This window comes from Colobus angolensis, unplaced genomic scaffold, assembly GCF_000951035.1.
Source record: "Colobus angolensis palliatus isolate OR3802 unplaced genomic scaffold, Cang.pa_1.0 Scaffold182, whole genome shotgun sequence".
NCBI classification, from domain to species: Eukaryota; Metazoa; Chordata; class Mammalia; order Primates; family Cercopithecidae; genus Colobus; species Colobus angolensis.
Window position 1 is genome coordinate 183,926 of NW_012114955.1, and position 13,471 is coordinate 197,396.

The 13,471-nt window shown below is 43.8% G+C and overlaps 1 protein-coding gene across 1 annotated transcript in view; it reads left to right on the forward strand.

Annotated features, from left to right (window-relative positions):
- The first annotated feature begins 309 nt into the window (after positions 1-309).
- Positions 310-13,471, forward strand: part of SND1 (staphylococcal nuclease and tudor domain containing 1) — a 443,852-nt gene continuing 430,690 nt past the window's right edge. The window contains exon 1 of the mRNA XM_011939537.1: positions 310-842. Within this exon, the coding sequence (XP_011794927.1) occupies positions 765-842 (78 nt within the window). The 5' untranslated portion in view covers positions 310-764. The remainder of the gene's footprint in view (positions 843-13,471) is intronic.

A 13,471-nucleotide genomic window follows, 5' to 3' on the forward strand; every position in this document is an offset into this window, starting at 1 on the left:
AGGTTCCACAAAGCTCTGACTTTTCCAAGTTCTCTCCATACTTTTAGCCAAGCTAAAATGTCGGAAGTCGAGTGGAGCGGGTACGGAGATTCCTCCTGGACTCTGCCTGCGTGGCTCCACCCTCCCAGGCCGCATTTCCGGGTACAGCAGTGCCCGCCTAGGTGGGCATACAAATGTGCGCCCCTGCGGCCGGCAGGGAGGGGCGTCATGGGCGGGGTCACGCGAGAGGGCGCAGCTGACTCCGCCCCTGGGCGCAGCTGACTCCGCCCCTGGGGCTCCCATGGCCCCCCGCGCCCCGCGGCCAGATGCTGACGTGTCCTTTCCTTCCCACTACACCTCCCGACATTACCTACGCCGGCTGCCCCGGAAGTCCCGCCCCATACTTAGCCCATCCTCGCAAATCAACTCTTTCAGCGCTTCCTGGAACTCGCCACCGTTTTGGGGACCAAGGGGCGGGGCTCCGCGAGCAGGGTGCCTATTGGCCTGAGGTCCGGCGGGCTTTGGACGCTAATTGGCCGGTGGGCGGTGGCGCTCTGGCACGCTTGCGCGGCGAGTAGAACGTGTGGCGGCGGCGGAGATCGCGTCTCTTTCGTTCCGAGTCCCGCTGCTGCTCCTGTGAGCGCCCGGCGAGTCCGTCCCGTCCACCCTCCGCAGCTGGTAGCCAGCCTGCCCCTCGCCTCGACTCCCTTTCACCAACACCGACACCCACATTGACACCTCCAGTCCGGCCAGCCGCTCCACTCGTTGCCTTTGCATCTCCACACATGGCGTCCTCCGCGCAGAGCGGCGGCTCCTCCGGGGGACCCGCGGTCCCCACCGTGCAGCGGGGCATCGTCAAGATGGTGAGAACGGGCCCCGGACACCGACCCCTCTGCCTGCCTTCGGGCGGGAGTCAGGCATTGACTCCACCTCCCGCCAGCCTGCTCCGTGTCCCAGATCCCCTTTCCTCTGCCCCCTTCCTCACTTTTCATCGATTCTCCGAATCCTCGGAAGCAGACACGGAGTCCCCTTGTTCCTTGCCTCCCGGACACCTTGACATCAGGGGTCACAGTGATTTCCGAGGTTGCCGCATTCGGATCTCCTGGCTGTTTACCAGGACAGATCGATTACTGATTGATTGACAGAGACAATTCGTTGATATCTGTCCTCCCATCCCCCGTCTTTCTGTTCATTTTGACGTATGCTGAGTAGTTAGCAGTTTTTCGAGATCCTGACATCGGCTCTTCTCTACGAGTACTTGGCCATCATGAAACTTTTCTGTTCCCACAAACGCTGTTACTTGACTCCCAAGTTTTCTCACTCTGTGGCCCTCTTTTCCTCTCTTTCCCTCCACCTTTTGTGTAGACCTGAAAACTCATGATCTTTGTGTGCCTTTGACTTTTAAAAGGTTAGGCCGGCAAGAATCTTAGTAATCATTATTGTTCTCCCGTCCCTTAAAGATAAGGAGATAGGCTTGAAGAAGGCAAGTGACTTGCTTAAGGTCACATGGTGGTTTGGGTTGGAGCCAGAACAAGAGCCTAAGTGTTTAGATTCCTAGTCTAGTGCTCATAGCACTATAGATTCTGCCTGATTTTATATACCGTCAACTTTTTGAAAATTCTTGAATTTTGAATTTGAACCTGCAAAGTTTATTTTTACAGTTTACGCCTAGCTCCATGATAATTTGATAATATCAATTCAGTTTATCACCAGCTCCCAGTTGTCCTCCCCAAAACCCTCCCAAATCTTGGAACCTGACATTTCTTGGTTTTACCAAATTTTCTGGTTTATGATGACTGTAAACTTTTAGATGTCGTTTCACACTGCAGTTCTGACATTTCCATCTGCAACAGCAAATATCCTATGTGATGCTTTCTCTCAAAGCTCCACAAGTTTAGCTGTTGTAGAAAGTTTAGAAAAATTCTATTTCAGGCCCGGCGCGGTGGCTCATGCTGGTAATCCCAGCACTTAGGAGGCCGAGATAGGAGGATCGCTTGAGGCCAGAAGTTGGAGACCAGCCTGGGCAACATAGCAAGACCCAGTTTTTAAAAAAATTCATTTAATTATCCCATGATCTTTCACAAGATTAAAATGTTCTGCAGCTTATGTGTGTGTAAAGCCGATTTTAAGATCCCCTCTCCCAATTTCCATGTGCTCATTTCTTAAGGTAATAGTCTGCCACCAGCCACGATTCTTGGGATTTTCAATATTGCCTTTTCCTTTTGTTTATGTATAATGGAGGGTCATAACTGATCAGAAACTGAATGAGAAGAGAATTTCCAAGATCCGCATGTATATTTCCTCTGAAATACTGACCTGACTCATGAAAGGATTATCCTAAAGTGGCTCTTCTTTCATTAGCTTTTTCATTTGCACTGATCTTCCCTTCACCATAGGAACAAAAACATCTCTTGGCTGTCCCATGTTGGGTTTGGTGGTAAGACAGAGTAGATCTTTCTGAGATTTCTCCTTGCTGAGGTTTAAATTGTTCTTAAAAGTCTCTCTCATTTGTGGAATGGGAATAGAATGAAGCTGAACATAGTTTTGTTTCTGCCAGTGCTGGAGGCTTTTAGGGCATCTGGGTTCTGTACAGTGACTGCCCACAGATTACCGCCATGGATACTGAATATCACCAATTACGTGTTTATTGTCATGTCTTGTGCTGAGTATTCTGCTCATATTGTCTCACTTATAATACCTAACAAGTAAATAACGATTGTCAGGTACATTTTACAGATGTGTAATTTGAGGTTTAGAAAGAATAGTTTACCCAAGGATAGGTACCTTATATTGGTAATAAGAGGCAGAGCTGAGACTTGAACCTGAGTCTGTCTGCCATGGCACATGCTCTTCAATATCATGCATGATGTCTCTGACTTCATGACTCCAGGGTATTACTTTATAACATGGAGGGTGGGGCCAGTGATGCATAGCCGCAAATTGCAGGAAAGTGAAGCTGTCTATAATTGAGAAAAGATGAGATGTTACTCTTTGTTTTGTCCGGGAGCTGCTGTTATGGTAAGTGACTTCATCTGGTGCTTATGGTCTTCGCATAGGAGTATGGTGTGGAAGATGGTTGAGTCTGGGAAGTGGCATATACAATTCAGTGATTTGAGCCATCCGTACTGAGTATAGATTGCACTGCCTTCTCTGACCACACTACAGGGGATGGGTGAGTTACAGGCAGGGATTAGGGGAGGGAAGCTGAGTGAACTGCAGAGTGACAGGCAGATTTGTGCCAGGCTTAGAAGCCTTGTCTGGAATGAAAAATTGACCACTGGCAAATTGCTCTGTGTGAAGCTCTTCTGCTAAGCAAAGTTGTATTTTCCTGGAGAGTAATAGTTTCCATTGCTGCTAGGAACTGCTTTGCAAGAACTCTACAAAGGAAGATGGAGCTCTGTGACAGATGAAAGTGAAAAAGAAATAGTTTGATGAATAGGAAAACAGGAGACACTACTTTTCTGCCTTTTGGGAGAGAGGTAGAAATTGGAACACTGACCTACGCTTTTCATTGTGAACTCTTTAGATTTATCTGGACTCAGGCTGAGCTGAAGGTCTGAAATTGTCTAGGGTTGAAGTTTGCTGCTGTAAAGAGGAATAGTCCTTCCTCTTTTTTGGCAGAAGAAAGTGTTGTAGGGCCGTGAGAGGTGCAAGTTTCTTCTGGTCTCTTGCTTTGCTATGCTATTAAGTCCTACATTATTTTGTTTAAGGTTGAAGAACTTGGGAATCCAGTTGTAAAACACTTTGACTAATTTTTAAAAAACGAGGGTGATGTTAACACCTGTGTCTGCTCTTGAGAGTGGGGGTGAAGGAACAGAGTTGGTTCTGGAATATTTAAGGAGGAAGTGGACAGTAAGTTGATACAGACATTTTGGAGTTGTTCTGTTACAGAAAAAATCAGTAAGGATGATGGAAAAACTGAAGATGGATTTGTATTTTCTGAGTTGGGATGAGACTCAGAAATATGTGGGTGGCCAAAATATAACCTGGATAAATATGTGTCTTCTATCAAATCAGATCTTATTTTCTCGAAACCCTGAAGGATTTAAAATCTGGGTTTCTTTGAATAATTTGCTTGATATTCTTTAACTGCAACAGAATATTGTCAGCAGATGTTAAGTAGATGAGGTTGGGAGAAGTGTTGGGGTACTTAGTATAATCAAGTCACCCCCACTTAGCTTAGAGATGGCTATTTTCTCTGGTTTTACTGACCTGGTTTACTCTCTGTTCTTTTCTCTTTGGATATGTTCACATTTCTTGTCAAGCATTTGCAACAGCAGAATGAATCTTGAATTCTTGAATCTTATATGCTTATCGAAAGCAGCCATGGAGGCAGCATATCTTATCCTGCTTATGGTGTGGAAGGCTAAAGGGAGGACACACAGTGCCAAATCCCAGTTCCCATTTCCACTTACCCTCCCCCACCCACTTAATTGCCTCAGAAGGGGAAAGGAATGCCTCTGCCAGTCTTTTGTTTTATACTAAGAACCATGATTCTCACTGGGTGACCAAGGCAAATTGACACAAGGGAGGAAAGGGCCATAATTTTCTCCTTCAGTGGGACTTGTGCTGTCAGGTTGTTGTAAAGCAAGATGTAGACTTCTTGCTGGGTAACTTAGTGGAGATTCCTTCAGTGTACAGCCTCTAGGAAATGCTACCTATAATTTAGTTCATTATAGCTAAATGTTTCTTAGGTTTCTTTCTTTTTCTTTTCTTTTTTCTTTTTCTTAAGACAGAGTCTCGCTCTGTCGCCCAGGCTGGAGTGCAGTGGCACTATCTTGGCTCACTGCAACCTCCACCTCTTGGGTTCAAGCCGTTCTCCTGCCTCAGCCTCCTGAGTAGCTGGGATTACAGGCGCCCGTCAGCATGCTTAGCTAATTTTTGTATTTTTAGTAGAGACATGATTTTACCATGTTGGCTGGTCCTGAACTCCTGGCCTCAAGCTGTCTGCCCGCCTTGGCCTCCCGAAGTACTGGGATTACAGATGTGAGCCACTGTGCCTGGCCCCTTAGGTTTCTGAACTAAGAAGTGTGTGTCTTTGAAAAGTTCAGTGGGGGTAGAGTAGTTTGTTGACCTGCTCTTTCCTACGTGTACTTAGCTCATGCAGGAATGTTGCAGGAAGTCAGGGACCCCGAACAGAGGGACTGGCTATGTTGAAATATTGGGGGTGGGTTCCCCCAATTCAGGAAAAAACAAACAAACAAAACCCACCTTTCCTAAGCTACTTGAAATATCCTTCTACTATTCCAAAGGATAAGGTAGCTGAATAACAATATTTTAGAAGGGCCATTTATAAAGAAGTAGATAGGCCAGTATGGAAGGCTTTTCCCTGTGGTCTTAAAATGCCCATTTCCCAGCAGGTAAGCCTGGTAGCTTTTAATCAAGATTGTAAGTAAAGGAACACTAAATTTTTACTGTGTCTTAAAGGTTTTCTGTCATTTTTCTGTCAAAAGGAAGTGCCTATCTGGCTCTAGTTTTGTTAGCAGTATGGTAACTAATGAAACAGAATCAGAAGCAATTATACTTCCTTTCTTTCCTGAACAAATATTTATTGATCATCTGCTATCTGTCAAGCTCTCTCTGGGCATTGGAGAAACAGAATTTAAAAAGTAGATCAAATTTCTGTCCTTATGGCTTATGGAGGAGTCAGACAATAAAGAAGTTAACAAGAAATAAGCATGATCATACAAGATAGTGAAAGCAGGTAGGGAACTGGGACAGAGTGGTTGGTAGTAAGGGAGAGGGTGGGTCCTTTAGATACTGTGTTTAGGAAAGAATTCTCAGAAGATGGCATTTGTGCTGAGATCTGATGGACATCAAATACTAACCATAAAGGAAGTGCGTTCCTGGCCAAAGGAACAGCAAGCGCAAAGTCCCTGGGGTTTCCACCATTGATGATTTCTTCTTCTTCTTTTTTTTTTCAGTCAGAATTTCACTTAGTTGCCAGGCTGGAATGCAGTGGCACAATCATGGCCCATTGCAGCCTTGAACTCCTAGGCTCAAGGGATCCTCCTGCCTCAGCCTCCTGAGTAGCTAGGACTACAGGTGCGTGCTACCATACCTGGCTAATCAGTGACATGAAGTACACTGAATAAATGTTAAGAATGGGAGGCTGGGCACAGTGGCTCATGCCTGTAATCCCAGCACTTTGGGAGCCCGAAGCAGGCAGACCACCTGAGTTCAGGAGTTTGAGACTAGCCCGACCAACATGATGAAACCCCGTCTCTACTAAAAATACAAAAAAAATTAGCCAGGCATGGTGGCGTATACCTGTAGTCCCAGGTACTCCGGAGCCTGAGGCAGGAGAATCACTTGTACCTGGGAGGTGGAGGTTGCAGTGAACTGAGATCGGGCCATTGCACTCCAGCCTGGGTGACAGAGTGAGACTCTGTCTCAAAAAAAGAATGGGAGACTGATAAGAAAAAATACTTAGTCATAGGCTTGTTTCTAATAGGATTAACACTAAGATCTTCTGACTATCAGCTAGTCCTGTGTATTCCCAAAGTCACTATTTTTCTTCTAATTGAGGGAAAAACATGGATGAAAAAAAAAATGCCAAGAGTAGGCTTAATAAGAGCTAAATAGCATCTAGAACTTGTTGTTGTTTATGTTTCTGTTAGCATTTTGTTACTAGGTGGAATTTACTGTGACTGTAGCCTCTGGCAGTACTTTTTTGCCTAGTTAGTGAAAAACAAAGTAGCATGCATCAGGGATCAAAACTATCAGGTAAGAACTGGCTCACACACCCTGTGGCTCATTAACATGAGTGGGAACTTCCGAGGCCAGTGACTAGTTCTGGCAATAGTGGGCAAATGATTTGGTGAAGTCTATGCCCCAGTTTACTTCGAGGATGAAATTTGGGGAGCAAGTGAAAATTGTGGTTTCCGTTTGTAGGTTTAGCAGAGAAAATTGGCCAGGGTTTTGAATTGAGGTAAAAGGTTATCTAAGGCCTGTTGTCCACTCACTTCTGAGCATAGGCTAGCTACCCATCTGACAGATATGGTTCTAACAGGGGCATGGTAGATATCCTTTGGAGTCTGGTCTTTGGATTTATTTCATTTCTCCAAGAAGAGCATAGGTACATACTGTAGGAAATTTTGTGCCGTATCAGGGAAAAGAAATGCAATAAAGGGATTCAACTGTTACTGGACTTATCTGGCTTTTCCTCTTATTTGTTGCTGGGAGATGGATACACACTTGGTTTCTGTTGCTACTTCCTCTCTTGGGAGACTGACATAGGCTTTTTGCTTTTACAGCAGAAATTTATGTGGAATCACAGGTTGTGATCATTTGATATAGATGGAATGTTACGGGATTTCACTTATTTTCATTAGCTCAATATGATAAATTAATAATCTTTTTCTTCACTCTAATGTTTAAGAAAAAATGAACAGTGGTTTCAGTTGGTGTTTTTTAAAAGTTAGGAAGTTAAGCAACTTATGGGAAAAATAAAACTAATTAAAATGTTGATGTCATTTTCAGATGCCATTTTTGAAATGTATAATCTGTAATATAAACTGGCTTGGCACATTTTCTTCACTTATATGCTTATCATGTGTGATTTAAGGTACCATCTCCTCCCTATTCCTCAACAAAGTTTGAGGCTCCTTGAGTTCTCAGTTCTGTTTATTTGGCCAGTAGTCTGCTTGGGATGGTCTTGTAGCACCAACTTCATGTGTAACAAGAGGAATAAAGGAGATTTAAGGAATCTGTGCTTAAAGTTAGTAATCTAATTTATTAACTTTGTCCCTGGGAAGCAGCGTGGCAGAGAGAAGAGACCATTGGGCTAGAAGTCAGGGGACACAGGTTCTGGCCTGGGTGCTGCCATTTGGGTAATGTTGGGTAAGATATTCCACCTCAAACTGTCCTAACATGAGGTTACTGGATGCATTGTCTCTAAGCATCGTCCAGTCCCATAAGGCTGTGATTTTATAAGAAACCCTGTGTTACATTTCATTTAGGCATGCTGAAACAAAGCTGAGAAATCTCATACCTTAACGGCTTGACTTTGAATTGCTGCTTATCTTGCATAAAGCAGGTTTTCTGTTCCTATTCTTTTTTTAAAAAAATCTTTATTTTGAGAAAGCAGGTTAGTGGAAATATGGTTTTCTGGTGTGGAAGACCAGAGAGTTAGAATGAGACTAAATAATTGAACGGTGGAGTGGATAGAAGGTAGATAGAAGTAAGGGGGAGTCCTTGGTTTCCTTTCAGTAGTGTATGAGGATAAACTAGTGGGAGTGTTGCTTGAGACCCAGAGGAACATGGTTCTGGTGGGTTTTATTCACCTAGTCCTATCTCTGCTTCAGAACACCCTGACATTTTCCTGGTGCAGCAGATCTTGAATTGAGAAAGGAAGGGGAGAGGAGGGAACTTAGGGAGGCCCTGGCTCATAGGGAGAGTCTATCTTTTCCTGCTCTTGATTGGGAGTGTGCGGGCTAATAGGGTCCTGAGCTCTGTTCTTGCTTGGAGCCAGAACATCTGATATTCAAAATGCTCCAATGAGCATTTCCTTTGAATATTATGTTAGTGTTCAAAACATTTCAGATTTTGGATTTTTGGATTAGGGATGCTCAACCTGTATAGGAATCATTTAAATTAATTCTTGGCAGTTGCTCACATGATTTCTTTACTTTTGAGTTTATTTTTTTTATTTTTTATGGTAAACCTTAAATCCTTTCTGGGAGTAGATTCAGAGTGAGAGAAAGGAGCCCAGTGATTTCCTAAACAGGTCATCACATCAGGACAACCTAGAAGACTTTTCCCAGGCATTGAATTAGAAGCTCTGGGACTGGCCTGGAAAGGTCATTTTCAAAAAAAGCCACTCCTAGGCTATTCTGAAAGAATCAGTTTGGGATTGATCTCAGGCTGGCATGTGAGATCCACTGATCTTGTCTTCTGTACTGTTTATAGTTGAAGGGGCAGGACATGAATGATAAATGAAATGTATGTATGTGGGGGTGGGTGCACCAGAATTTTATGAGAGGAGGATAGTGGTTTCTCTCTCTTCGCATTTGTCTTGATGGTTCCCAGGACACTTTATTTTTAATTTGTGGCTCAATATTGGGCTGGGGTCCTCAGGGTCCACTTATAGTGACTCAGATCCCATTCCTAGGTCACAGCTGACAGCTGAGAAGTTGTTTTATATGCCTGATGTAGGCCATATGCTCATTTTAACACTCATCTGCCACTTTTCCTTCTGTTTGCATAGATTCCCAGGATCTTCCTATAATTTGGCACCAATAACTTGGCACATTATTTCAGTGGAAGTCTTTAGTGTCATTTACAAAACTAAGATTTTACATTCCTCACTTTCTGTTCTTGCAATCCTGAGGAGCCTCATCCTTAGGCCTTTTGGATCTCTCCTGTTTCTTATTCATAGGTCCCATTCTTAGCAACACTAAAACCGCAAATGATCTACTCAGTGGTCTTAGTCTTTATATTTCACTAGCTTGTCTAATATGGAAATAAAAATAATTCTCAGGTCTTAAGAAGTCCTTATGATTAGGGGTCACATTTACAGTTCCCTTGATGGCCTTTTTTCATTTTGGTCAATAGTTTTCCAGTTTATCCTGGAATTCCTTCAAAACATTCAGGTGGGTGTGTGTCATCCAGTATTAGTAATTGAATAATTGGTATTTCTGTACTCAACTTGCTGTTAAAATTTCAAGCAGTAGAGAGGTATGAAGTCAAAAACAAAAATCCCTGGCTGGGCATGGTGGCCCATGCGTGTAATCTCAGCACTTTGGGAACCCGAGGTGGTTAGATCACTTGAGGCTAGGAGTTCGATACCAGCTTGGCCAACATGGCAATACCCCATCTCTACTAAAAATACAAAAAGTAGCTGGGCATGGTGGTGCGTGCCTGTAATCCCAGTTACTCGGGAGGCTGAGGGATAAGAATCTCTTGAACTCGGGAGGTGGAGGTTGCAGTGAGCCAAGATCACGCCACTGCACTACAGCCTGGGCAGCAGAGGGAGACACAGTCTCAAAAAAAAAAAAGTCTCTCTGTTTGCCCTCCTTGCCCCTCAGTTTTCTACCATTCATTCTCATACTCCCAGCAAATGTCAACAGTGTATTTGCTTCTAGAATGTTACATGCAGATACACCCCCTCTCCTCCTTTTAAAAAGAAACTGAAATAGGGTCAATCTCTGTGTGTTTGGCAATTTTCTTATTTTAGTAAGTTGTCATGACTATCTTTCTGTCATAGATCTACCTCATTCTTTTTTAATGGTTGAGCGATATTCCACAGTTTGGATGTATATTATCTATTTTTCTGTTGATGTATGTTGTTTTTAGCTTTTCATAATTCTAAGCACTGTTGCACTGACAGAACTGTATATCTCTGTGCTCTGATGCCAGGTATAAGATAGATTCTAAAAGTGCAGCCACTGGTACCTTTTTTGTAACCTTTTTTGTTTTTAGTGGTGGTTGGGATGCTTTACTTGTACCTTACCTGTTTATTTCTTTTTTTTTTTTTTTTTTTTTTGGAGACGGAGTCTAGCTCTGTCGCCCAGGCTGGAGTGCAGTGGCGCGATCTTGGCTCACTGCAAGCTCCGCCTCCCGGGTTTACGCCATTCTCCTGCCTCAGCCTCCCGAGTAGCTGGGACTACAGGCGCCCGCCATCTCGCCCGGCTGGTTTTTGTATTTTTTAGTAGAGACGGGGTTTCACCGTGTAGCTCAGGATGGTCTCGATCTCCTGACCTCGTGATCCACCCGTCTCGGCCTCCCAAAGTGCTGGGATTATAGGCTTGAGCCACCGCGCCCGGCTTACCTGTTTATTTCTTACAGGTGTCATGTTAGATAAAATTTAGGGTAAAATACTGCTTAATAGTTCATTACTCAATAGTTTTTTTATGCTTGGTAGTTTTATTTCCCCGATAAGACTATTCCTGAAAGTCACTGCCTTTCCTATGGAGCGCAGGGCCCACCCAGCACCTGGGCCTTGGTAAATAATTACAGTTGTCCCTTGGTATTTGGTTCCAAGACTTACCCAAGCCTCCAATACCAAAATCTGGAGATGCTCAAGTCCCTTGTATAAAATGGGATAGTATTTGCTCATAACCCATGCACAACCTCTTTTATCTTATTTTATTTTATTTTTTGAGACAGAATCTCTCTGTCACCCAGGCTAGAGTACAGTGGCACAATCATGGCTTACTGCAGTCTCAACCTCCTGGGCTCAAGTGATCCTCCCACCACAGCCCCCTCAGTAGCTGGGACTACAGGTACATGCCACCACACCTGGCTAATACATTTTTTGTGGAGATGGTGTCTCCCTATCTTGCCTGGGCTGTTGTTGAACTCCTGGGCTGAAAATGATCCTCCCACCTCAGCCTCCAAAAGTGTTGGAATTACAGGTGTGAGCCACTGTGCCCAGGCTCCTGTATGCTTTAAATCATGTCTATGTTACTAATAATACCTAATACAGTGTAAATGCCATGTAGATAATTGCTATATTTTATTGTTTTTTAATTTTTTTTGTTGTTGCATTGTTACTCTTACTGTTTTTTTCCTGAATATTTTTGACCCATGGTTGGTTGAATCCACAGATGTGAGGGCCTACTGTACTTCTTTTTTTTTCTTTTTCTTTTTTCTTTTATTTTTTTTGAGATGGAGTCTCTCTCTGTCTCCAGGCTGGAGTGCAGTGGCACCATCTTGGCTCACTGAAACCTCCACCTCTCAGGTTCAAGCGATTCCCCTGCCTCAGCTTCCCAAGTAGCTGGGACTACAGGTGCATGCCACCATGCCCAGCTAATGTTTTTTTTTGTTGTTGTTGTATTTTAGTAGAGATGGGGTTTCACCATGTTGGCCAGGATGGTCTCGATCTCCTTACCTTGTGATCCGCCCACCTCAGCCTCCCAAAATGTTGGAATTACAGGCGTGAACCACCACACCTAGCCTTACTGTACTTATTAATTGGTTGCCCGCCCCCGCCAACCCCAGGTGTCTTAAGGTCTTAGTACTGACAGGTAGAGTAGGTCCTTTTTGGCTTTGTTTTTGTCTGTTTTCTCTGGGTTCTGGAGAGTTCCATGACTAAGGAAATTTTTGACTTCCTAAAGTGCAGATGACAGGTGGAGGTGAGAGGCAAAGTCACGTGAGAGAAGTCTGACTTTTTTCCTATTTGTGGGCTCATAGCTTTTCCTCTTTTTCCTTTTTCTTCTTGGATAAGAAGGTGGTGTGTGATATTGTGATGTAAAAAGAAATATATATCTGGTTGTGGTCTTCTTGGCACAGAGCTCCTAAAACTCTAGTCATTTCTTTTTTGCTTTTTTGGAGACAAGGTCTCACTCTGTTGCTCAGGCTGGAGTGCAGTGGTGCGATCACAACTCATTGCAGCCTCAGCCTGCTGGGTTTAAGGGATCCTCTGGCTAATTTTTGTATTTTTTGTAGAGACGGGGTCTCTCTGTGCTGCCCAGGCTGATCTTGAACTCCTGGGCTCAAGTGATCCTCGTCCCTTCACCTCCCAAAGTGTTGGGATTACAGGCGTGAGCCATTCTGCCCAGCAGACAAGCCCCTTTTGAACCACATTTGAGTTAATGAGTGACTCTGGGAAGCTCCTAAGTGTGAGTGGGGCCTGGTTGCTAGAGATCGTGTTCAATCACTGATGGCCAGTGATTTAATAAATCATGCCTGTGTTACCTCCTTAAATGATGGGGTTTGGAGAGCTTTGGGGTTGGGGAAAAGGGGGAGGTGCTGAGAGGGTGGTGTGCCCAGAGAGGGTATGGAGGCTGTGCACTCCACCCCCCATATATTACCTTAGGTATCTCTTCCATCTGGCTGTTCCTGAGTTGTATACTTTTATAAATCTACTTACTAGTAAGTAAGCTGTTTTCCAGAGTTCTGTGAGCTATTCTAGCAAATTAATGAACTCAAGAAGAGGCTCATGAGAACCCCTAATTTATAGCTGGTCAGTCATTAAGGGTGGCTTGAACTTGGCATCTGCAGTGGGGGGAGTCTTGTGTGATGGCCCCTTTAACTTGTGGGATCTGACACGAATTCCAGGAAGACAGTGTCTGAATTGAATTGAATTGAGTTGTAGAACACCCAGTTGGTGTCTGCAGAGAATTAGAGGATTGCTTGGTGTGGAAAAAAACCCACACACAGTTGGTATCAGAAATGTTTATGTGACTACAGAAGAAAAACAAAACAGTTGTTTGTCCTTTTCAGGGTGGTAGGTGGTAGTAAGAATGACACTATCTGGCATGGAGAACACTCGTTTAGAGTTGTTTGAGGAGATGTCACTGGACCAGGGGATCTGGTTTGCAGCCTTTCTGGGTATTGGGAAGTGCTCATCCTAATCCTGGTATTGGTTTACCCAGAGTTTCCCAGGCTTCACATGTTTCTGTACTCCTACAATGGCTTTGACATATCACTTCATTGAGTTTTGGAAATCTTTTTGACAGTCAACAATTTTTAAGATTTAAGTAATTTTATTTTTAAAGGCAACTTAAATTTCACTATTGAAAATGGAAAGTCACTATGAAAGAAAAAA